General features: G+C 28.4%; 1 protein-coding gene, 1 long non-coding RNA gene and 7 other non-coding genes across 9 annotated transcripts; 7 read left to right on the top strand and 2 right to left on the bottom strand.

The window, feature by feature from the left end:
- Positions 1-6,380: 6,380 nt before the first annotated feature.
- LOC129303290 (uncharacterized) lies at positions 6,381-7,773 on the top strand. The gene is made up of 2 exons (XR_008591448.1): positions 6,381-6,512; positions 7,191-7,773. It is a non-coding gene; the product is annotated as an uncharacterized LOC129303290 (long non-coding RNA).
- LOC129304288 (small nucleolar RNA SNORD25) lies at positions 6,759-6,842 on the top strand. The gene has a single exon (XR_008591654.1). It is a non-coding gene; the product is annotated as a small nucleolar RNA SNORD25 (small nucleolar RNA).
- LOC129304267 (small nucleolar RNA snoR136) lies at positions 6,936-7,078 on the top strand. Its single transcript, XR_008591640.1, has one exon. It is a non-coding gene; the product is annotated as a small nucleolar RNA snoR136 (small nucleolar RNA).
- On the top strand, positions 7,235-7,324 carry LOC129304310 (small nucleolar RNA snoR31). The gene has a single exon (XR_008591676.1). It is a non-coding gene; the product is annotated as a small nucleolar RNA snoR31 (small nucleolar RNA).
- LOC129304307 (small nucleolar RNA snoR31/Z110/Z27) lies at positions 7,432-7,525 on the top strand. The gene has a single exon (XR_008591673.1). It is a non-coding gene; the product is annotated as a small nucleolar RNA snoR31/Z110/Z27 (small nucleolar RNA).
- Positions 7,774-8,456: 683 nt separating the features above from the next.
- On the top strand, positions 8,457-8,599 carry LOC129304311 (small nucleolar RNA snoR135). The gene has a single exon (XR_008591677.1). It is a non-coding gene; the product is annotated as a small nucleolar RNA snoR135 (small nucleolar RNA).
- Positions 8,600-15,263: 6,664 nt separating this feature from the next.
- Positions 15,264-19,267, top strand: LOC129301824 (syntaxin-61). Its single transcript, XM_054940425.1, has 7 exons — positions 15,264-15,655; positions 16,083-16,196; positions 16,485-16,598; positions 17,144-17,334; positions 18,315-18,405; positions 18,606-18,671; positions 18,848-19,267. Exons 1-7 carry the CDS (start codon positions 15,602-15,604, stop codon positions 18,956-18,958), a joined length of 741 nt encoding a protein of 246 aa, XP_054796400.1. The 5' UTR covers positions 15,264-15,601; the 3' UTR covers positions 18,959-19,267.
- A 670-nt stretch (positions 19,268-19,937) lies between these two features.
- LOC129304270 (U5 spliceosomal RNA) lies at positions 19,938-20,055 on the bottom strand. The gene has a single exon (XR_008591641.1). It is a non-coding gene; the product is annotated as a U5 spliceosomal RNA (small nuclear RNA).
- Positions 20,056-22,329: 2,274 nt separating this feature from the next.
- LOC129304271 (U5 spliceosomal RNA) lies at positions 22,330-22,447 on the bottom strand. The gene has a single exon (XR_008591642.1). It is a non-coding gene; the product is annotated as a U5 spliceosomal RNA (small nuclear RNA).
- Positions 22,448-25,298: the final 2,851 nt, after the last annotated feature.

Here is a 25,298-nt window from a genome sequence, read left to right as displayed (position 1 = left end):
ATTTATTTGAGGGTGTTGTAAGATCCCAGAATTTAGGTGGACCAGGCTCCAAATAGCTCCGATTACTTGAAAAGCTCAAATGGTTCCTGCCCAAATTCTCCCAAGCTACCCAAATATTTGAATTTTATTTTTAAAATTATTTTTAATTAAATTTTTAATTTAAGATTAATTATTTTATTTTATAAAAAATATATACTTAAAAAATATATAGGACTCAAAAAATTTTAAAAATGGGTCTTAAGATCTAAAAATTAATATTAAAATATATTTTAAATATTATTTTAAAATATCTTATAGATAAAAATAATAAACATATGATAATATAAATATTTTTAATTTTTTTAAAAATACCTATAGTAACAGACTCAAATATGTGATATTTTAGTATAAAATAACCTTAAATTTAAAAAAATTAATTAATATTTATAATATTTAATATATTTTTAAAATATAATTTCTTATTCAGATATTCAAGCCAAGCCCAACCTTGATTGGGCTTGGCCTGAATTTTTTTTTGGACCTATCCAAATTGACCCAAACATCAAAAAATTATTATGTTGTTAAGCTTAATCTTAAATTTTTTTAGACATGTTGGCCTAAATTACTAACTCTAAGCATTATTCTGATTTTAAATAGCAGGGATATTTAAAAAAAATTCACAAATTATCTACATATTAATTATAAATAATAATTTATTTTTTTAATATTTATAAATTAGTTAAGAAAATTTATATTTAGGATCAAAGGAATAATATTTTAATTCCATGTCCATTACAGATTTGAAGTCCTTAAAATTTATGGTTTTGTCTAATTCACAATATATTTATATATTCATAGTTAGGGCGAGTAACATAGAGTGATTGTGAATTCTTATACCACAAAAAAGGTCAAAATCTTTTGAAGGGAAACAAAATTAAGTTGGTATCAAAGAAAACAAAATTAACTCACTCTCCCAAACCCCTCCCTCCCTAGGCATCAGAGTTGAATGCAAGTGCTACAATAAATTGTTTTTAAGTGATTTAGTTTATTTATTATTGAAAACTATGAGATAGGGAAGAACTCTTATGGAAAAACAATTCATTTTCATGTGTCTTGCCTTGTATACTATATTATAATTAGAAAAAATTAATCATTTGATTCTTATAGCTTTAACTCAGTTATTACTCAGTTTTGGATTTTGACTTGTCGTAATTGAATTCTTAAAATTTTGATTAGATTTAACTCATTCCTTAAACTTTAACTTGACATAACTCAGTTCCTATAATTTTAACTATTTAAAATATTAGTCATTATATTTTAAAAAATAAAATTAGAACGATTAAATCTTTATAATCTCTATCAAATTAAAATTTTTAGTAATTTATAATTAATCCCTAAATGTCAACATAATTTTAATTTTTAGAATTTTATTTTCAAAATAAAAGGATCAATATTTTAAAAGGCTAAAATCACATATAGAAATTGAATTGCAGCAACCAAAAATTCAATAATTGAGTTATAATTGAATCAAAACTTTAAGAATTAATTTACAACTAATTAGATTTTAAGAACTGAATTATAAATAATTCAAAACTACATGAAACAAATAATTAATTTTTCATTATAATTATAATTTTCTGCCATATATTATAATCATAGATGAATGTGAAAGCACCTTTTGGGTCAGCAAAAACGTTTCTCTTTTTCTTATTGGACTTGGGCTCTATTGACTTTTTAAAACAATTGGGCTCAATGATATGGGTTTTTGTCTTTGGACAACATGGGCTTTATCTCAACATATAAAAATACACGGTTATTTTCCATCGTCCGGTTTAGCAACCCAAAATACGATAACAAATCTTACCGTGTGTACGTAGTTGATTCAATTTGAATAGTTCAAATTTTATTTTAAATTAATTAATTTAAAAGTAACTACAATTTTTTCTATTTTCCTTATAAAAAGAATAATATAATTTGAAAGTGTAAAAAAGTTTAAATATTCTAAATTAAAGTTTTTCTTAAAAAAATTAGGAGTTGGGTCTAGGGGTAAGCATTCGGTCAATTCGATCGGTTTGATTTTAATTTCTCTAAAATTAATCGACCGAATTATATAAAAAATTTAGATTGTATAGAATCAAAATATATAACTGAACTGAATTAAAATCGAATCGAATTTTAATGATTCGATTTGATCGGTTTATTCGATTTATGGGCTTTAATTTGGATCTATGAAATTTAATTGTTTACATATTCTTTTATCCAATTTTTTTCCCTTGATGTTGAAGGCCTAACAAAACAATAATAATCTTATATCATAATTTATAAGAAAATTAATAAGATTCAGTACTATTGCACTAAAAACTAAATTATAGAAATAAAAAATTAGAACATCACATTAAATCAAAAAAATACTATCATTGCAAGTAGTAAAAAAATATTTCTTACTCACCTAGATGAGAATTTATTCACATTTTTTAAAATATGAAAGGAAAAATATAGATAATTCAGTCGATTCGGTTTATTTAATTTTTGAATTCTCGGACCAAATCGAATCGATCCATCAAAATTTTTATTAAAAGAAAATCAAATCAAACTGAAAAATCGAATAGATCGAATTAAAAAGATAAAATTCGATTCAATTTAATTTGATTTTCAATTTCGATTCAGTTTTGTTCACCTCTAGTTGGATTTAGGAGATTATTAAGGCCAGAAAATATCTCTAGGCCCAATGAATGTTTATAGAAATATTTATAAATCACTCACCAATAAAGTTCTTTTATTAACAACAAGATTTGATCAAAATTAAGGTTTCAAATATAATTAATTTGATCACGTCTACTTTAAAAAATTACACACAATCAACTCAATTATGGTCATATTAGGTGAAAATATTATTATCAAACTCATAAGTTAACTCATCAAGTTTGTGAAGTTTATAGTTTCAGCTAGAAAAGTTAAGTCAACTTACTTATAAATTTGTTTTTTGTGCAAACACATTGAAACTCGCTTCTAGCGAATTCATAGTTTTTTAACTAAGTCAGAGGAGAAACAAGGATTAATCTAGGAACTACCTAAAGGGGGTCAAGTTGAAAATAAAATATAAATTGGGGTTGGAATTTATTTTATAATTTTTTTGAGTAAAAATTTAATTTTTTTTTAAGGGATGATTGAAGTGTGGGGGAAAAGCACCTCTTGTTGCCCTTAGGTCGGTCCTTATCAAGAGATGTGAGTTAAAGTTACTTAAATTTGTTGGGAAAAACTAGCATTAAAAATAAATAAATATTGCCTTACTTCGAAGATGTCGGCTCATCCTGCCGTCACCTTCTGCTCCTTAGTTTATCAATTTATCCATAGTCCAAGAAGAAAATAAGGAGGAACAGGGGGAGCAAAGTGGCAACGTTCAAAGTAGTTGGATTAATTGGCAAATGTTGTTCTCTTTTAATTAAAAGTTTTGAATTTGAATCTTAAAAATGTAGTAGCATAAGTAGTCAAGGATGCACATCCTTAGAATGCCTTTCATGTTTTTATTTGAATTAATCTGGGTCTCATTAAATCTTCACAACTCAGGTGAGGCGAGCCTAGAATATTAGGTTCTCGTGCAAAAATTAGGAGGGACTACAAAGAAGTTATGACTTATGACATGGTTTTTTTTTATAAAATAAATAATATATTTTATAAAGATATAAGAGGAGTGAAGAGTTTTGACATGGCTTTCCATACAGGTAAAAGAAAAGTCATAGGAATGGAGGGAGAAGATTGAAGATAGAGTCGATAATATAGGCTTAGATTGGTTGGCCATTCATTTAAACTCATTTTTATAAAGGTTCAAACTTTAAAAAGACATTTTAAGAGTGGAGGGAGAAAATCATATTTTGAAGCCTAGCCCTAATAGGCTTTAAAAAGAGACTCAGGTTCTAGTGGCACTTTTTTATTTTACCCTAAAAATAAAAATTTTTTAATTTTTAAATTAAATTTAAATTTTAGGACACTAATTTTTTATTTTTTAAACATCATAATTTGTGTTTTAAAAAATAAATATAAACTAGTTTTAATTTTTAAAATCCAAAAAAGTAATAAAAATGAGCTTACAAGTATAGCCCTATGCCCTTTGAATAAAAGCTAAGCTTTAAAAAATAATTTATTTTTCAATAATTAAGCTTATAAGCTTAAGCTCATATGAGTTAAGTCTAAAAAGATTAGGCTCATACAAGCCCAACTCACTAGTGCTTTAGTTAAAGAGGCATTAAAATAGTATTGAATTATTGAGTTAGAGCTCTGTTTTTTTTTTTTAGAATTTATGTTTTGAAAATTGAAATATTTTTATATAAAAGAGTTTTCAAGACCAACTCATTTAAACTATAAAAGAATGGCCTTTAGCTACATCCTGATGCCCCTATTTATGTCTATCCCGAACAAATGAGATATTTTAAATTTTTTGATTAAATTTATAATTTAAATTATATCTGCTTGTACTTTAAAAGTAGGATCTAAATTAATTATTTTAATTTTTGGACATTATAATTTGCATTTGAAAGAATGAATATTTAATATTATAATGTAAAAATAATTTTTTAAAAAATAAAAATAAATAAAAATGAGCTTCTGAGTTCAGCCTTGAGCTCAATTAATGATATAGATGGGAAGAAGTGTCAACCCTTAACATTAGAAATACTATTTAAAGGATTTAAATTTGATGTAAAGTTCACAATTTAAAAAAGGCTAACAAATAAAATAATAGAATTAACCAATCCATCATGTTGATCGAGTTTTTCAGAGTTAAAACCGAGCTTTAAAGTTAGATGAGCGGACTAGCCAAATCACTTATTCATAAGTTAACCTAGCTAATTCAGTTTGGATTTACAAATAGTAATATTTATAGATGCAACAAATTATTCTAAAAGAACCACATTAATTTGAGCTTCAGGCATGAATCAAAATAAAGATTTGTTGTAATATATGATATCATTAGTTGCATTACCAAAAATTAGAGCTAGTAATTCACATGAGTTAAATTTAAAGTATCTTACTTAATAAAAAAACTCATATAACCGAGCCCAACTTTTATATTTTCGAGCTTTAAACTTATTCAGGCTTGCTTGAATAATTAAAACTTTTTAAAAAATTTTTCTCTTTTTATGAATTAATTTCAACTTTTAAGTAACTTTGTTAAACATAAAAATTGATTTTAATTTTAAAAGCATAAAACATTATTTTAAATTTAAATGAATAAAAAAGTAATAACTTATCAACTTTGTACTTAAATAATTCTATTACTACTTTGTTGTATTATATATAATGTATTCATGGATATTTCCTTTACTTGTATATCAATCTTTTAATTGTTTAAATATTACTTTTATCATAGTTATATATAAATATTTTATATATTTTAATTAAATTAAATTATTTTAATTATGATCAACTTAATCTCAATTCAATCATAGTTAGACCATTAACTTAAAATAATTGTGATGATTGGTTCAAAACTTTTAATAATTTTTGGATAAACTGTATTTTTTATTTTTAGAAATATATGAAAAATAGAATTTTTTTTGGAATTACTTTTTTCTTTGACTTTTATTCACTTTAATTTATTCTTAATTTTTAACTAAGTTTGAAGTGGATAATAATTAAATAATTATCCAAAGATATTATTTTATTCATTATGTTTATCTAGTAGTAGACCCAAAAATTCATATACACCTAAATTTTATTTTTAAAATTATTTTAATTTAATTTTTTAATTTAAAATTAATTATTTTATTTTATAAAAAATATAAAATAAGTTTTTTTGAATATTTAAATAATGTATGAGACTCAAAATTTTTTAAAAAATATGTATATGTTAAAATATAAAAATTAATATTAAAATATATTTTAAATATTATTTTAAAATATTTTATTGATTAAAATGATGAAAATATGAAGATGTAAATATTTTTAATTTTTTTTTAAAATAAAAATAGTAATGTACTCAAATATATAGTATTTTAATATAAAATAATATAAAATTCAAATAATTAATTAATATTTATTATATTTTATATATTTTTTAAAATATAATTTTTTATTTGGGTTCAGGTCTAGTCCAAATTTTTTCAAACTTATTGAGACTAATTTAAATAGACATGAATATAAAAAACATTTATTTTTTAAAACCTAACCTTAAATTTTTTTAAATGAATTTGGGCTGGTTTTGTCAGGTTTTGTTCAGCTTATTGACTTTACTAAAACATAAAAAACTTCATTCAATTGGGCTTGAGTTTTGATTTTTCTTTTGGGCCTCAAAAGCTTGAGTCTTCCTTAAACCTAGGATGGCCTCTCAGTGCTTAAGAATGAATGAATAATATGAACCGCTCAGTCATATACAAATCACTTCTTAGCCGTCCGATCATTCTTCCGCTTATTATAAGTTAAGGCGCCTCGCAACATTCGTGTATCGCTAGCCGCTCTTTCGCAGCTCAAATTAGGGTTTCGTTGCCCTTCCCTTCCTCGCTGATCTGAATTCGATGGAATACTTGCAGATCTTCTCGGTAACGTTGTATTGAATCCTTACTTGTGCTTCATTATCTGGTCATTGTGGATTTTTTCAATTCCCAATTGACTCGTTCCCTTGAAGCGAAAGCAAATTGTGTTGCTTTCGTCTAATCTCTCCTTCAACCACCTTTCTTATGTTGTTTTGGGAGAACACGGAAGCAGCAATATTTCTTTCAAATAAATCACTCTTGTTTGGCTCTCTGAGCTTGTTGTTTGAACGATTTAACTGGGAGTGTGTTACATTTAACTTTGATGAGTCTACAGACCTGTAATGACTTGCGGTTATGATCGCAATCGTTATTGAACATCTAAGGGACTGAGTTATATGATTTCACTCCCAGCATTCTTATTTTAATTTTTTTCTTTTCTTACCAGGGATTCCTGATAATACGAGATACCTTACCATTCCTTATTAATATAAGGCTTCACATCCCAATTTGATTTTGCTTACACAGTTTTTTAAATGTGTTATGCAATGCCTAATTGAAGCCTAGATATAGTTCCCCTCGCTATCCAGTGCTGTAATCTTAATGCTGTATTAGGACGTCGGGGAACAATATGTTTTGCCAAAAGGCCCTTTTTCTGTTTTTACTGGTTTATGTTTTGTAATTATTGATTGATCCCTTGTTTGCGATTCCATGATACAGATTTACTTGGATGTTTCTGTGTTTTAGATTTTGCTGATAACTTGAGGAGAATATCGATATTATGTGTGCGGTAGATGGGGATGAAGCAAAATCAATAATCCAACACTTGATCTGATACTTTTAAGTGAAGTTAAACGATTACTGTATGCTCCTGAATCTACCTACTATTGCTCGTTAAGTTAAGATGCTTGTAATTTTTTAACTTTCGTCTCTGGTTGTCTTACCTGCGAGGATATACTTTTTCACTGTGAAAGTATGTATTGTATTATGCATCAGGTGATGAAATTGGAAAAATCTTAGGACACCTTCCAACACGGCAGTATTGCCGTGGATGAGAAAAAAAATTCCATGCTGATGATGTATTTCACAGTTTAGGGGATTCAATTTCCCCTGAATTGAGTTTATTTGTACTTGAGAAGAATGAAAATTTTCGGCCTTGAGATTGTAATGAGATTTACAGTGAGAGGTCGACCTTCATTCTGAGATGTTGAGTCTGAAGCTCTTGGGCTGTGTGGGTTTCTATGTTATGCCCCCATTTTGTATTATGCTCTTGGCGGATGCGATAGAAATAAATCGGTTGGAACTCCTTGATTTTTTTTATTAGGCAAAAGTTTAGTTGAGTTGGGTTTGGGTGTTTATCATGGTTATGTGATGTCTCTAAACTTAAGTATTTATAGAAGTATTTGCAAATTGCCCAAAGAAAAGGTTTATACGTACAGAATTTGAACCTATCACTTTGAGTTATGGGTTCCATCTCAACTAATTAAACCAACACTCGCAAATTGCCCAACCGCAGGGTTTTTACATACAGAATTTGAACCAATCACTTTAGTTTTGGAGTCAATGTCAACTAATTAAACCAATTTTTGTTAGTGTAAACTACTTGTTCTTCAATTGTTATAGATTATTTTTGTTCTTAAACTATGCTATCAGGAGTAGCTAATGTTCTATACTTCATTTTGTTGTAATCTTTTCTTTCAACATGACAAAATATTACAATTCATTGTTTGTCTTTAATTGATGTTAAGTTGAATGTTAACAATTTTTTTTTTACCAGAAATAGCCGTGTGTCATTTCATTCGGATGTCATTGAATCTTGAATTTGAAATCATCATGGCAAGAGTTTTGCCATGAACTGCCTCCTCCACTCATCTTCCTGTATATTCAAGAATCTCATCTATTGTCCCTTAAAGTCCTTGAAGGATTGCTTTATTTTGCAGATCGCTTTTAATTATGGTTTCATGGTTAATAGTTTCTAATTTTAGGATTTTTGATGTCTTGAATTGAGATTGAGATGCAGAGATTGTGTGTATCGGTATTGTGCTTCAATTCAATGCACTCTTCCGAAAGTGTTCTCTGCTATATGGATTTAGAGAAGATGGGCAGTTGGGTTTCATCTATCGTTGGATTTCACAACAATCATCTTCCCCACAATTTTTCCCGTCATTCTTTTAACTGGATTATTTGATGTACATGGCGCATGTCCTTGACTCCTTATTAGCGAACAAAAAGAAAAATAATTTTAAAAATTGGTTTTATCTTATTTTTTAATAATGAATGATAATCTCAATAGTAAAGATTGATAAACTATGAAGAAGATTTAAGGTAAGGAAATTGGCATTTTATTCTATATGAAATTGCCTTTTTAAGGCTAATCCCTCGTGGTAAAGAATTATTTTTTATTTTGGATGAACTTGTTTATATGTACATGTATTATTTAAAAATGTTAAAATAATCTTATTTGGCTCAACAATAGTTTGACCGGTCGAATCATTAACTTTTGAATTAATGTTTTGTCCGGTCTAATGATTGGTTTGATTTTCAAAATCTTGAAAATACCATTATCTCAGGACACGTTAGTAGACTGCAAATTTTAATTAATTTTGTGTTCGAGAATTTCGGGAATTGAGAACCATACTGTGAAATAGGTGCAAGGAACGAGGTATGGCTTGGCCCAAATTATTTTGGTGTTAAATTTACATACGAACTAAGTGGTAATATCGTATACAAGGCACCCGGTATAAATTTGGGCTTGTCAAAACGAAGTACGAGTAATGTTTTTTCAGTTAAAATTGCCCACGAATTCATATTTGGTAAATTTACCCTGAAGGAATACGAGAAAGTAAATGATGAAAGTGCCCTTGCTTAAAGGTATGTCAAGGTGCCCAGTATCTTCACTGTAATGTGTTTGCAGATTAGACCAATAGACCATCATGTGCAAGTGTCTTCCTTTTGTGACCATCTACTGTAATATGTAAATATGCAACGTTTCCTCATGGAATGTAAAATTTTCCCATTTTGATGTAGATTTCTCCCATGTTTGTAATCGTAGAAGTTCTTTTGCGAGATGCAAAACTCTTAGCATGCGAGTGACCTGTAGTCTAGCAGGGATTTATAGTTTGACTCATTCAAATTTTAGTCTGATCTATTTAACTTTTTAAAACAAGTTTTGATGATAAAAGATGAAAAAAAAATAGCTTGAGTCGTTATTATAAAGAAAATATAATGGTGAAATAAAGTGTGGGAATTATTTTTTAAAGTTAAATTATTTCAACGTAAGATAATGGGGCAAGGTATGAGATATCAGATGTGAATTGAATGGTTTGGAAGGCGCTACTTGGGATGCTGAGGGAGCGGAACTGGTTCTGGTCAATCAGAGGTTGAGTGATTCAGTTAAAAATTGGCCAACTGAAACTGATATACAAACTAGGATGAGCTGGAAAAACCAGGCAATTTTATGAGTTGACCAATTCAAGATTATTAGATTTGAAAAAAGAAATGGAAAGCAATGGAAGAGGCAGAAGAAAAGATGAAGATCGTGAAGATGAGAGAGATTAGGGGGGAAACAAGAAGAAGAAATCTAGATCTGCCATGAAAATCAAAGAACAGACAAAAATAGTGATTTAAAAATTGGGAGATTCAAACTCTGGGAAGCATTTGCCTTCGTCATTTCATTATCTTGATGTAATGGGATAACTCCAGTTGCACAGGTTATTCAGTACTTTCATGAACGATGTTTCTTTCTCAAAGTTGCATGCAGATGGAATAATGATTGTAGTGCAAAGATAGTTACAGATTATAGGGCCAAAGAAGAATGAGCTCCCATGTTTTTTTTTTTTTGACAACCTCACTCAATTTCATTTTCCAAAGTGGAAAATTTAGTTTACCATCTTCAAAAGAAGGAAGAAACGTCTTCATCCTGTCTCTTCATCTCTAAATCATGAGAGGTGGTTCGAATTGTTATTTTGCACACCTAAAGTTATCTCCCTACAACTATTCTTACCTTTTTGTGCCCGTAACCTCTTGATTTGGACTAAAAATTTCTATTTGAAACTTTTTGAAGATCATGTGAGTTTAGGAAATTTAAAAATCAGACATAACGAAGGGGTTCACTTCTGCTCTAATCAATAACATATCATGAACCAAAACATCTCCAAGCTTCTGCAAGACTTTAGCGCTTATATTGTTTAGAAATGTGGTCCAATGTTTTGCCTTTTTTTGCTCTCTCTAGTTATTTTAATAGACCCATTTTAACACTTACTTTGTAGACTTCATTTTTTTTTGTTAATATATTTGTCTTTTTACCAAAAAAAAAAAGAAGATAAAAATAGTGACACTTTGCTGAGTCAAGGCCATGGAGGCAAAGATGAGAGCAGAAGCAAAGAAGGCAAGCTGTATAAATAGATTGAAGATTTTGCCCTTGGGTTATTAGGAATTGGGTTCCAAGCCAAACATACTTAGAATTTTTGTTTCAATTACTACCCAATATCGTTGAGTAAATAAATGTTCAGGTATTGATGAGCTTATTTTAACGAGTACAGCAAGTTTTATTTCATTACATTTGACTAACATTCATTAACATTGTTACTAAAAAAAAAAGTAAACATAAGATGTAAAAGTACTTATAAATTTTTTTAAAAGAACTTCTAATATTCTAAAGTCAATAATGGAGCATAAATACCCATTAGTTTTATAAAATGTTAGTTTCCCAATCTGTTAAGTTTTATGTTAGAATTTTATGATCATGTTAAGTAATTTTAATGAATTAGAAAAAGTTAGAGTCGATAGTTAGGGTCAAGTTTAACAGGTCATTCTGAATAAGTTCAAAAAATATTAGAATTGAGCTTGAGAGTTTTTTTTTATTAAATCTTTATTTTCAGTTTATTTGGGCCTTTTGCATAAACTTGAAGACATTTGGGCTAAGTCTAAACTTGAATGGGTTTAATCAAAATACCCAAATTATTTTTTATTATTAATAAAATAAAACTAAAATTATAAAAAAAATTGAATATCATAATCTTAGTTTTTTAAGATAAAAATTGAAATTGACTAAATAAGATAAAATAAAATAAAAAATTAATGATCAACGTTTAAGTACATGGCCCACCTGAAAACACAAATTAATGGGTATCTATACACTATTACTAACTTAAGAATACTAAAAACTTTTAGAAAAAAGTTTTTAGGTATTTTTGCACCCTATATTTGTTTCTTTTTTTTAATGATCAATGTTAACAGACGAGTTAGTTAAATTTAATGGAATAGGAATTATTACATTTATTATAATAAGTTCATAAATATTCTTATACCTTTGTTCACCTAAAAATACTGGATACTCTTAGAGAAAAAATTGTTAGGTATTTTTTTTCCTTCAACCCTTGGTAATTTAGTATAGAGTGGTGATTTTTTCTTGAAAGGCATCATATCATTATTATTTTATTATTTAAAAAGAAGAGAGGACAGAGGGTAAATCGGGAAAATGGCATAAAAACCCCTCCTAAGTCCTAAATAGGAAAATCTCAAATAATCAAGTCCAATCCCTATATCACTAGACTTAAGGCCTATTTGGGTTAGCTCAAATATTTGAATTGTCAATTTTTTATTGCTTTTAAGCAAACTTTAGTTTTAATTTTAAAATTAATTATTTTTATTTTATCAAAAAAATGTAAAATTTACTTTGTGGGTTTAAAAGTCAAGACCAAAATACGTTCTAAATATTATTTTTGAGATATTTTATATATTAAAAATAATAAAAATATGACTAAGTGAATATTTTTAAGTTTTTTTAAAAATATATCTATAATAATATACTCTCATTATAAACTCAACTAAAACGTTCTAAATATTATTTTTGAGATATTTTCAAGTATTGATTAATATTTAATATGCTTTGTTTGTTTTTAAAAAAGAAAAAAATCACTAATATTTTGCTAAGTTCAACCCTAAAATTTTTTTAATTTATTTAGGATAACTTGTCAGACTTAACTCAAATTATCAGTTTTATTTTTAATATTATATTTGAAATTTATTAAATTATTGTTTTCCTATCTTAATCTTTCTCCACTTTGTTGATGTAAAGAAAGAGGGTGGAAAGTCGGTATTTCTTTGATGTTTATGTTCTAAATGTTAAAAAATAATATCGCACAGTGTTATCTAAAATAGGAGGAAAAGAAACACCTTGGCTATTAAATACTTTATGCCTCGTTAAAAAACGGAAGCTTAGGGCGAGGCTAGTTTGATTTTATTCTCGTTTTTTTTTTTAAATTATTTTATAAATTAATTTTTAATTTTTTTAAAATAAAACAAAACAAAACTTGTTTGATTATATTAATTTGAAAATAATTTTAGAGTTAAAAAATAATCAATAGTAATTGTTAGTAGTTAATGTGATAACATGTGTCTCAAGTTGTTAATAAGGCTATCCTTTTAAGCCCTGTATTTTATGAAGATTGGGCTTGAAAAAAAAAAAATTAGGATAAAAAGACTTTTAAGGCTTGGCGGCCTTTATAATTTCTACAAAAATAGACTCGGTCTAATTCCCTTATATTTTTTTTAATTTTATTTATATAATTTACTTAAAATTTTGAATTAATATATGATAAAAATATAATTTGTTAAATATTTATTTTAAGTGATGAATATAAAGTTATGCCTCATTTGATATGTTGGAGTTACTGAATTAGAATTGAAAAAGTTGAACTTTGAAATTTGCTTATAGGTGCACAAGAATCCAATTCTCCAAGAAATTCAATTTCATCAAAAATCATGAAATTCACTTCCATCATATTCCCATAAGAATTCAATTTCATCATTTTCACTTAAATGGAAGATTTGTTTTAGTCTTATTTATATGAAACTTCAATATTATTGTGTCTATCTTTACCTTTTTATGTTTATTAAATGTTATAGTATTTTATTTTTAAAGTATATATATTTAATAAAGATAAATTGAGAAAGTTGTTGAATTTACTAGCTAATACAAAGCTGTCCAAGGTAAAAAATTACTAGATTGAGTGGCTAAACAGAGTAGAAAGAGGAGAGATTGTAATGTCCATAACCAACAAGAAAATAATAAAGGCTTTCATAAAACAGTGCCAAACTATACATTGGGGGGGGGGGGGGTGCTGTAATGATTCAAGGATTAATCCAAGGCTTGGAATGGTGCTGGGAAAGAGGATGTAAAATGATTGAAGTGGTCATGAATCTTGTAGAGTTTCAATTCCTTGGCTCGCAACTTTACTACAAATAGCCGGCTGTACGATGATACTTTTGCAAGCAAGAAGAATTCTCATGGAAGATTGGAATGTCTAGTTTAAATTCTCTTTTGAAAATATTAGTGATTATATTAGAAAGTTACTTCTACTGATTCTTTCAACACCTTTCATCATCTACCTCTTTTAAACTAGGAGGGGTTGGATTTTGAAAGATTTTGGCTGCTATGTTTCGATATCTGATTGTATTTATTTAACTGTATCTTGTATTATTTAATTGCTTTAAATTTTTAAATAAAGTTAATAAGATTTAAAGTTCTCTTTAATTTTGGTAAAAATGTTAGAAGTAAGTTTTAAATAAAATTAGAAGAGTAAAATTGTTTAACTCTTTCATTATTATACCAAATATATATTTTTTATCTCACTTTCACCTCTATGAAAATCCTTCCCTTGTATCAAATGAGGTATTAGTGAGGTTGTTGAAATAGCACCACCACCTTCAAATAGATGAGAGTCAAATGTTTTATTTTTGAAAGAGGATTGATGATAATAGGAACTAATGAACATTTACATTTTAGATATCTAATTGAAGTACTTTGTAATTTATATATATATATATATATATGTATGTATGTATGTATGTATGTATGTATGTATGTATGTATTAGTATAGTTAAAAAAATTTAATTAAAAAACAAATAAAAGTTAAGCAGGTTTTTGGGTTCAACCTTGGGCCCTATCAATGAAGATCAGGATTTAAAAAAATGTTGATTTTAGAGTGAGAGAGTTTATAAGTTTGGCCCCCCAATAAATAAGTTATAAGAGCAGGGCCTAAAAGAATTAGGTCAACTTTTATTGATAACTCTATTAATAGTTGATCATAGTTAAAAAGAGTTTATATAATAGCAAAATGTAATGAGTGTTGAAAAATAAAAAACGAAAATAGTTCTTTTCTTTTTTAAAAAAAAGCAAAAAAAGAATATTTTTGAAAATATTTTAAATTACAATGCTTATCTAAATAATTTTTTTATTTTTTAAATTAGAAAAATAGTTTTTGAAAATAAATCCGGCACCGCAAACATGTCAACAGCTTGATTCTGATATAGATGCGCTGATTGGTTTTGCGACAATTTAAAGTAAAAATGTCTACTTTAATTTTTTGAAAGCCGCTCATTAACAATAACTGCTGCAACACACATCTATTTATATAATTATTAAAGATATTAGATAGCTCGTCATGAGAGATTGAGAAGTTAACCTTGATCATATTTATAAAAAAATAAATAAATGCGTTGATTTTTTTACTCACAAAACATCCTATGATGATTTTGATATTTTTATTTTTGATAACTTACCTCTCAATTGTATAAGTTTTATAACTTTAAACATGATTAAACTTTAATCTTCCTTACACAGTTCCTCCATATCTTTGTATTAAAAAAAAGTAAAATATTTTTTGTAGATCCAATTTTGGTTGCCGAAGTATTTGTTTCGACATGAACTGATTATTCCTTACACAGTTTTTCCTTGGCTTTTTATAGAGAGAGAGAGAGAGATATATATATATATGTGTGTGTGTGTGCGCGCGCGCATATAAATCTCCTTTTCCAATTGCATTTTCGTCCAAACGCTTCCAGCGTACCAAACGGTGCCTTAGCTTCGTACAACCAAACGTGTCCTTAGTTTCGCACGCTGCCCTCCTCACACCTCACTTGTTCGGCGACTTCCTCCGTGGCTCAGATCAGAGACGCTCAGCCTCCTCCTCCTTCTCCTCCTCCTCCTTCTCCTCCTCACTTCTCAGTTTAGTCCGTCCGCTCGACCTCGTTCTTCGTCTTCGTTCTTCACTCCGATCACGAGTTACGGCCCCAATCCTGCTTTATCTTCGTTCTTCTTCGTCTTCGTTAGTCCGATCGCAATCGCCAGTCACGGGCGTGAGTCATCTAGAAGATGCCCTTAGCTCAAGATCCATTCTATGTTGTGAAGGAAGAGATTCAAGAATCTGTAAGTTTCTTTCTCAATTCTACAATTATGCGGTCTTCTCTTCTCTGTTTATCTGGGGAAAGTCGTTGCAAATTTTCGTCGAAAATTAGGTCGAAAGTTGAAACCCAATTTCTTGAGATCAGTGAGTTGACATGGTTGTGTCCGAAATCTAATTGCTTCATTGGGTAATAATAAATAGTCGTCGATGTAATTGTTGAATCAGTTTTTTGATGTTTGTATGGTTACATCGGGATGCTGTGATTGATTTGGAGATTTAAAGAGATCCCGATTGCGATCTATATCATTGTGCAGCATTTGTAACGATTTGAGAGGGTTGGAACAGAAATGACTGACTGGAATTGAATAGATTTGTTGTTGGTGGCGTTAGATTTTGGGTGGGATAGGATACGTTCATTAAGATTTCTGACTTGTTTCATGTTCTTCGTAGATTGATAAGTTGCAATCTACTTTTCACCAATGGCAAAGTACTCCTTCTGGTGCTGGAGAGCGAGCGAATCTTTCAAAGGAGCTGCTTACTAGTTGCGAAAGCATTGAGTGGCAGGTAAATTCATTGACATGCAGAGTCTGTGGCTAGATTATTTAATTTCAATTGATGATGATAAAATAAATGTTTGCAATGGCTGGATTATTATCATGCATATACTTGTCTGCTTCTTTTTCGTCATTTTGGAATTTTCAGTGATTTTAGAACCTCTGACGTCTCAGAACTTCTTACCCCATTATTCTAATGAAAATTAAATTGTAACGAATTCTCTTTGTCCTTTATTGCTTGTTCCTTTACAATCTAACCTATCCAACAACTGCTGAAGGCCGTTATTTTGATAGTAAGGTAGATGAATTGGACAAAGCAATTTCTGTGGCAGCTAGAGATCCTTCTTGGTATGGCATTGATGATACGGAGCTTGAAAATCGCAGGAGATGGACCAGCACTGCTCGTACCCAGGTACATATAGTGCATTCCTAACTTTAGGAAGAGGAAAGAAGATCTAGTTAATTCTGTGCATGGCAAACTGTGTCTTACTGGTTAACCCAACTTTACCTTTTTACAACCTTTTTTTGGGCTAAACAAAAGAGATATACCACAAAAAATTGTTGGGGCTTTGGCCTTTGGCATTAGCAATCTGCTGTCTAGAAGCATGATTTGCATTGAAGATTTTTGGGAGAATTATATTAAAATCTCACACAAGAGAATTAATTTTACAAGGTCTATTAACAACTGAACTAAGAAAAATAATAACACATTGTGTTGTTGATGGCCTTAATTCACTTGTTAATTGATCTTGTAGTAATTAATCCTTTTGTGTGAGACCTGTATATAATTCTCCCTTTAATTCCCCAAGTCCTATTTAACATGATTAATTGAGTATCTTAATCAACTTTGTCGTTTAGACATTTACTTCCTCTCTCTCTCTCTCTCTCTTCTTTCTTGCATGCTTAATTTATTGCTAGATATGTGGGGATGTGCTGAATAATTATAGTAATTATTAGGTGGGCACGGTGAAGAAAACAGTTGACACTGGAAAGGGATCAAATTTGGCAAGCCGTGGTAATGTAGAAATGCACCGAGAACTGATGAGGCTCCCCAATTCCCATCAAGTTGACACATCTAACCAGTACACTGCCCATGATAATGATGATTTCATATCATCTGAATCGGATAGACAGCTGCTTCTAATAAAGTACTTCATTCCTATCTTGCTCTCATATGCTTATAGATTGAATCATAAATTTATCTTTTCTCTAACCTTGCTCACTATCTTCATATTTTATCTGACTTATATACTTCTCCAGCAAAGATCAGACCAAGCTTGATTCATAATCAAATTATTATTTTCCCCCTTCACCTAATATAAAAATCTTCCTTATTTATTTTTCCTCTTAAATTGATGAATTATATTGTCTACACAGGACCATTCATCCCCTCTGTTCTTTCCAAGACGCTAGTGAGCTACATATTACTTGCATGTACTTATGCACACTGCACATGTTCACTCATTTCTTGTGTGCGGTTATTGTCATTGAGTTATCCTTATGTGCAATTCAAAAACAAAATTGATGTAGATATAACCCTCTCAATTACTCCTTCCATTTTCAAATATAAGAGAAACTATCATGTGTCTTTTTGTTTTTATTTATTAGCAGAACTACAAATTTCAAGCATTTATCGCATTTTTTTCTAAATTCCCCCTCATTAAGTCCATGTTTATTTGTATTGGACAAATCTGTTTCATTTATTATGTGGATAATAAAGTCCAAATTTTTTAATATCAGACTTAATTATTATACTTAACCAACTTAAACTATATGAATTAGTTATTTTCTCTTATATTTGAAAATGGGGAAGTATTTGTAAATTTCTAATATTATTTTTAATCATTTCAGCAATATTTCAAAATGTTGTTTTATTCTGGATAAGGTTTTTTAATTGCCACTGGAAAGTTTCCTTCTGTATGGATGAAAAGAAAAATAGAGTTAAAGACATTAAAGAATTTCTTCGGACGTACATTGGTAGATGATCTTAACTTGGGAAGAAACATAAAATAAGTGCTCAAGAGTTTATGGAAGCTGTGTGGCATGCAGATCTTTTCTGGGAAAATACAATCTGCCACCTTGTGCTACTTTATTTTTGATTTGTTATTCTATCCATTGGTTCTTATAGGCAACAAGATGAGGAGTTGGATGAGCTTAGTGCCAGTGTACAAAGAATTGGAGGTGTTGGGCTCACAATACATGAAGAACTCCTTGCACAGGTAATGGCTTTGAGAGGGTTTTAGTGCCATTGTTTTGCTACTTTTCTTTAAAAAAATATAACATTGTTCCTGCTTCAAGGGTCCACATGAAAAAGTTATGTTGTTGCTTGGTTCCTACCCTGATATGGTTTTAGGCTAACTTTGTTTCTGTAACAAGTTCCTCATGCACTCATGGTAAAATGTCAATCTTGGTGTTTCAGGAAAAGATTATTGATGACCTGGGTGCTGAAATGGACAGTACATCAAATCGTCTAGATTTTGTCCAGGTGAGTTTCTGCATCTAGTTTTTTATTCCTGGATAAAAATGGTTATGCTAGAAAATCTTGACTTGGCAGTGCTTGTCATGAAAACTAGAAACTTGCTTGGAACTTGGAAGTATGAATTTTGATATTATTATGTGAACTACGAAGAGGTGAAATCTAGTCCTTTATTGTTCTTGCAGAAAAAGGTGGCAATGGTGATGAAGAAGGCTGGTGCGAAGGGCCAGATCATGATGATACTGGCCTTATTGGCTCTGTTCATTTTCCTTTTCATTTTGGTATTCTTGACCTAGTCATTAAGTTGGGCCCAGTCTATGCGCTTTTCATAGTTGGAAAGGGGTCTCAGTTTTTTGGGGATGCCAGACTCTTGAGACGATGGCATATTGTCTGTTTATTAAATGATAGCCTTCTTGGTTTTAAAAGGAAGTTTACTGAATCTGATTGTGAAGAAAAATAGAAGCAATGTACGTTTGGAGTCGCCATAGTTTTGAGATTTTTGGTTCTGTGTAACTTGGATTACAGTATCATATGCACTGATTTGTATTCTTTATTCTTATCAGTGATTCTCCACCACATGTAATATTTGATCAGTGATTTTAGTTCTCTATTATGTTGCTGACTTTAGTTAAAAATTCCACCACAATCAGCCTGTTTATTTTCGAAATTTATATTCAGCTTTTCTACTTTTGGAGTAATATCAAAATAACTTGTGAGACGAGGAAATTGAAGGCAAATTTGGTTTCCAAATTAGACAAACTAAGGCTGACCAAAAAAGTTAGGCAAACTAAATCGCTTTAATTACAATAAATAATTTTTATCAAACTGATCTTATCTAAGATTTTTTTATCAATTTTTGGCAAACGGAAGCCAAACTTTCATTGAAACTTTTGGTGAAAGTTTCTTGAACAGCATTGCTTCTGTCTACCATGTAATTTCGTTTGCTCAATACTCCTATAATCTAGTATATAAAAATCACTTTAAAAGTATAATTTAATTCACTTTATAAATTATTTGTTGATGAAATTATTTTATTTTAAATTAAAATCTGTAAATTATTTTTAAAAAGTAAGAAAAAAATAATAATATTGTATGATTAATTTATCTTTTACTTCAAAGTTATGTTTAAAATTTCACTTATAAAATTGGTAAAAATAATTTATAAATAAAACAAAATATATTATCTCATGAGAATCTTAGCTTGGTTATTTTTTTCCCACAATTCATAATTACATCCGAAGAAACCGAACATTAAAATTGGTACTGAAATGTAGGACCCCACCAACAGGCAGGACCCTCCCAAAAATAGGCGTATGCCACTATGAGCAGCGAGCACACGGTATTCTTTAGTAAAAGGCGAAAGAATAGTTCGCTCTGTGCTCACTGCGTGGCTGCGTGCTTCTGGAGTGTTGCTTACTTCCTTATTTATAGTGAGTTTAGCGTGCGAACTGTCCTGAGCTCGCCGATGTGGGACTTTGCTTCGCTCATAACATAATGATAACTCTAATTTCCGAGTATTGACTATTCAGTCCTCTATCCAAACTTCACGCCCCAAATTACCGCACTCACAGCCACGGTCTTCAATTATTTTTAAATCTAAATTATGATCTTCCTCCAAGTTGTCTTGCCAAGACTAATTTACCAATTTGATTGCTATGTTCTACACTATATTATACAGGCTTGGATTATCTCATCTCCTCTTCCTCTTCCTTTTTAATCATAAAATTAATATTTAGATGGTTGAGATTTGGTCATATAAAAAATTTTTACCAACAAGCATTAGTCATAGTGAAAGGGTTATGCTTATTTAAATATGAAATCTCAAGTTCGAACCTATGTGAATGCAAAAAATCCTTTTGATAGAGCTATCTCATTAGGCTCAATAATGCTCAAATCTAACTCATTCAGATAGCTATAACCAAAAAATATATTTTTATTTCATTTATGCTGCAATTTTAAAGGATTTGAAGTGTTTCTTGTCTTCTCTTATGACCAAAATATTATACCTTTATTTGGCAGAATTAAATGAAATTGTTCTCATCATTAGCTGAAATAAAAAACTAAGATTTTGGACATTACGAGACAACATAAGAGGGCAGCAAACACCCTAGATCCAATTTTAAACTATTCATACTGAATTTTGGTAGTTTGAATTTTTCTAACATGACATCAATGTAGGTAGAGCTGATAATTTAGGCTAGCCTGTCGTCCCAAAAAATTAATTTTTAAATTCAGGCTAACTCTGATCGGATTTGGACTTGGCTCGAATACCAAAATAAAATTTTTAAAATATAATAAGTATTAATTAATTCTTTAAGTTTTATATTATTTTATACTAAAATACTATATATTTGAGTGCACTATTATAGTTATTTTTAAAATATTTATATTTTTATTATTTTTAATCCATAAAATATCTTAAAATAATATTTAAAATATATTTTAATATTAAATTTTTATATTTTAAGACCAATTTTTTTAAAAAAAGTTTTGAGTCCTATACATCATTCAAAAAATGTATTTTATATTTTTTATAAAATAAGATAATTAATTTTAAAGTAAAAATAAATTTAAAAAAATTGAGCTTGTATGAATTCGTGACTCTACTCTTAAATAAACATAACAAATAAAATAATAATTTTGAATAATTATTTAGTTATCATCCACATGAGATTTGTTTAAAAATTAAAAATAAATTAAAGTAAATATTCTGTGTATGTAGGGGTTAAACAATATAACAAGTTAAAAAAATAATTTTAAAAAATAATATTTTACTCATAAGTAAATAATTTTGTTTTATATGTTTTATATAATATAATTATGGCTATTTTTCTCATATTTCTAAAAATAAAAAGTACAATTTATCCAAAAATTATTTTAAACTTTGAAGTAATCGAGGCAATGATTTTAAATTAATAGTCTGACTGTAATTGAATTGAGATCAACTTGATCATAATTAAAATAATATAATTTAATTAAAATATTTATATATGATCATGATAAAAGTAATATTTAAACAACTAAGATATTAATTTATAAATAAAGGAAACATCCATGAATAAATTGCACATAATATAATAAAACACTAACAGAGTTATTTAAATACAAAGTTGATAAGTTATTTTTTTTCTTTATTCTTTTAAAGTTAAAATAATATTTTATGCTTAACATAATTATTTAAAAATTAAAATTGATTTAAAAAATAAAAATATTTTTAAAAAGTGTTTGATATTTAGACCGGGTTGAATAAGTTACAAGTTTAAAAGTGTTTACAAGTTTAAAAGTGTTAGGGTTGAGTTTGAATATATAAATTTTTTAAAAAATATAAAATATTTTAAACATAATTTGAATAAGCTCGATCTAAATAAGCCTGACGTGTTTGAATTACTGACTCTAAATTTAAAAAACAGTCCTGTTTAACTTCAATATTTTTGAATCATGAATTAATATAGACAAAAAAAGAATCATCAATTAATTATCACATTCGCTACGGTTTTGTGTTACATCAACAAATGAATCTCATGATTGGTTTGAAAAGATTAAAGGACCTCTGGCCCAAAAAGCGAAAAGATTAAAGGAACCTCAACTTGTACAGCAGAATAATCATTATAATTGAAAGACAAGTTTTAAAAAACATTCATCTTAAAAATAAAGACTGAAATGTAGGACCCTACCAACAGGCAGGACCCTCCCAAAAATAGGCGTATGCCACTAAGAGCAGCGAGCACACGGTATTCTTTAGTAAAAGGCGAAAGAATAGTTCGCTCTGTGCTCACGGCGTGACTGCGTGCCTTTTTGTTTTCGCTTGCTTCCTTATTTATGATGAGTTTCGCGTGCGAACTGTCCCGAACTTGTCGATGTGGGACTTTGCTTCCCTCACAAGAACAAGTACTACACGCTACAGCTTTAGAATTTCTCCAATCCTTAAGCTGTGTCAGTTTGAGCGTAGTCAACCTCTTAATTTTTATTAAATCAATCGAATCTTCAAAATGTAAATAAAAAAATTAAAAAACTTGAACATTAGAGAGAAAAGAATTTGGATAAAAAAACTTAAAAGCTTTGCTTGCTTTTTTTATTATTTACAAATGAGAGATTGTGGGAGTATTTATAGACCTCTTTCTTTTTTAAAAAAAATTCTCACCTCCTTAATGAACAGTGAAAATCAATCTAATCCTACGATTTACATTCATCCTCTAGAGTATTTCATGAAAATATCTACAACAAATATCTAAATATTTATATGAATATTTCTAAACTAATTTTTAAGATATGTGTAAAATATTTCTAGAATATTCTAGAATATTTTAGACATATCCATATCCCTCTCTAAGTTTCTAAAACATTTTAAAAACTTTTAAATTTCTCTAGATTATTTTAGATTCTTCTTGAACATCTTGGATTCTTCTAAAAATCTCTCCATTATCCTGGACGTCTCCAAAAGCACCGTAATCTTCATGGTTTTTTCTCTTTTTGAATAGAAGTTGTGACATATGGGTGGGAATTTGGGCTCGGCCCAAGCCTGAATATATCCAATTTTTTAAAAAGTTTGAATAATTAAATCTTACTTGAATTTTTTGGGTTTCAAGCGGCTCTAAAACTTAAATTTTATTTTTAAAATTTTTTAATTAAAATTTTTATTTTAAAGTTAATTATTTTATTTTATAAAAAATATAAATATATATTTTTTGAATACGTAAATGATGTATAAAATTCAAATATATGGTATTTTAGTTTAAAATAACATAAAACTTAAAGAATTAATTAATATTTAATATATTTTATATATTATTTATTTGGATATTTAAGTTAAGCCCGAACATAAAAAAAATTATCTTTTTTTTAAACTTGATCTTAAATTTTTTTAAATAGATTTACGCTAACTTATTAAATTTAGTTTGAATTACTGACTTTAAATTAACAACTACATAATTTTTGAGTTTTCAGTCATCTTTCGAAACTTCACATCCCAAATTACCATATACCCAAAAGCAACTTAACAGCTGTAACGAAAGATTTGAGGCGCTCTCACGGATTTCAATTATGATCCTCCCCTAAGTTGTCTTGCTAAGACTAATTTACTAATTTGATTGCAATGTTCTACACCATATTATACACGCTTGGATTATCTCATCTTCTCTTCCTCTTCTTTTTTTTAATTTATAAAACTAATATTTAGATGGTTGAGATTTGGTCATATAAAGAGTTTTACATAAAGCATTAGTCTTAATGGAATGAGTTATGATCGTTTAAACATGAGGTTTTAAATTCAAGCTTTTGTGAATTAAAAAACCCTCAAGTAGAATTATCTTAAATTGAACTTAACAATACTCGAATTTGACCTATTCAGATAACCATATAAAAAATGTGTATTTTTTATTTCATTTTTTATGTAATTTTAAAGGATTTGAAGTGCTTATTGTCTTCTCTAATGACCAAAATTTTAGCCCTTTAGTTGGGGGAATTAAATGAATTTGTTATGATCATTAGATGAAATAAACAACTAAGATTTTGGACATTATGAGACAATATAAGAGGGCAGTAGACACCCTAGATCCAATTTTAAACTGTTCAGATTGGATTTTAATGGTTTGAATTTTTCTAACATGATATTGACTTAGGAAATTTTATTCTTGTTTAACTTGAATATTTTTGAATCATGAATTAAAGCTGGTAAAGAAAGAATTGTGAATCAATTATCACATGTGTTATGGTTTGTGTTGCATCAACAAATCAATTTCATGAATGGCTTAAATAAAAAAAATCAAAGGAACGTTAAATTTGTACAACAAAATAATCATTATAATTGAGAGACATATTTAAAAAAACTCTTAACGGTCAGAATAATCATAATAACTTTTTAAGTTTTAATAATTATATTATTGTTTTGTTCAGAAAAAAATTGGACATCATATATGCTTTGGTTTAATTTTGTGGCACATATTATATATACAGTAATACATTGCACAATGTAAACAATGGTAACCAACACAAATTTTTTGGTAGATTTGTTTCCTATTTAAAATTAATAAATCTCAATTTTTATGTATGTAGTAATTTAGACAGAAAGAGTCTTCTCTTTGTCCTCATTACTCTAATAAAACTATACTTTACTGTGGGTTAAGTAATGCTTCAAGTCTAGTGTCTCGTGAAAAAATATTGATGATATTCAAATTTAAATTAGGTAAGAATATCATGTACTCCGTGGATTAAAAAATACAAGACGTTGTTAACCAAATTTTACTTTTCAATAATAAAATAGTTACTTATTTTTAAATTAATTTAATCTTTTTTTATTTACCTTTATTTAATAATGTGTTTTATTTTAAAATAAGTGAGGTATTTTTAAAAAAAGATAATGACTATATCTTAAAAAATTTAAAATATATTATATTTTTAAATATTCAACCTTTTAAAAAATATTTTATAATTTTTAATAGAGAGAGTATATATATATATATGATAAAGTTTTATAAAAAAAAATAATATCAAACGTAGACAATGGTGAGGCTCCATTCATTTTCAAACGAGAAGGCCCAAAAAAATGTACCCATTTTTTAAGGCTCAATTTCAATCAAGGGTCAAAGGCAATGTACACGATGAATATATATATAAAGTTTTATAGAAAAAAATAATATC

The sequence above is a fragment of the Prosopis cineraria genome, unplaced genomic scaffold (assembly GCF_029017545.1).
Source record: "Prosopis cineraria cultivar Desert tree isolate PC_DT_omini unplaced genomic scaffold, ASM2901754v1 PC2, whole genome shotgun sequence".
NCBI lineage: Eukaryota > Viridiplantae > Streptophyta > Magnoliopsida > Fabales > Fabaceae > Prosopis > Prosopis cineraria.
Note: the sequence above shows the minus strand (reverse complement) of the source record. Positions and strands in the feature narration are given on the sequence as shown.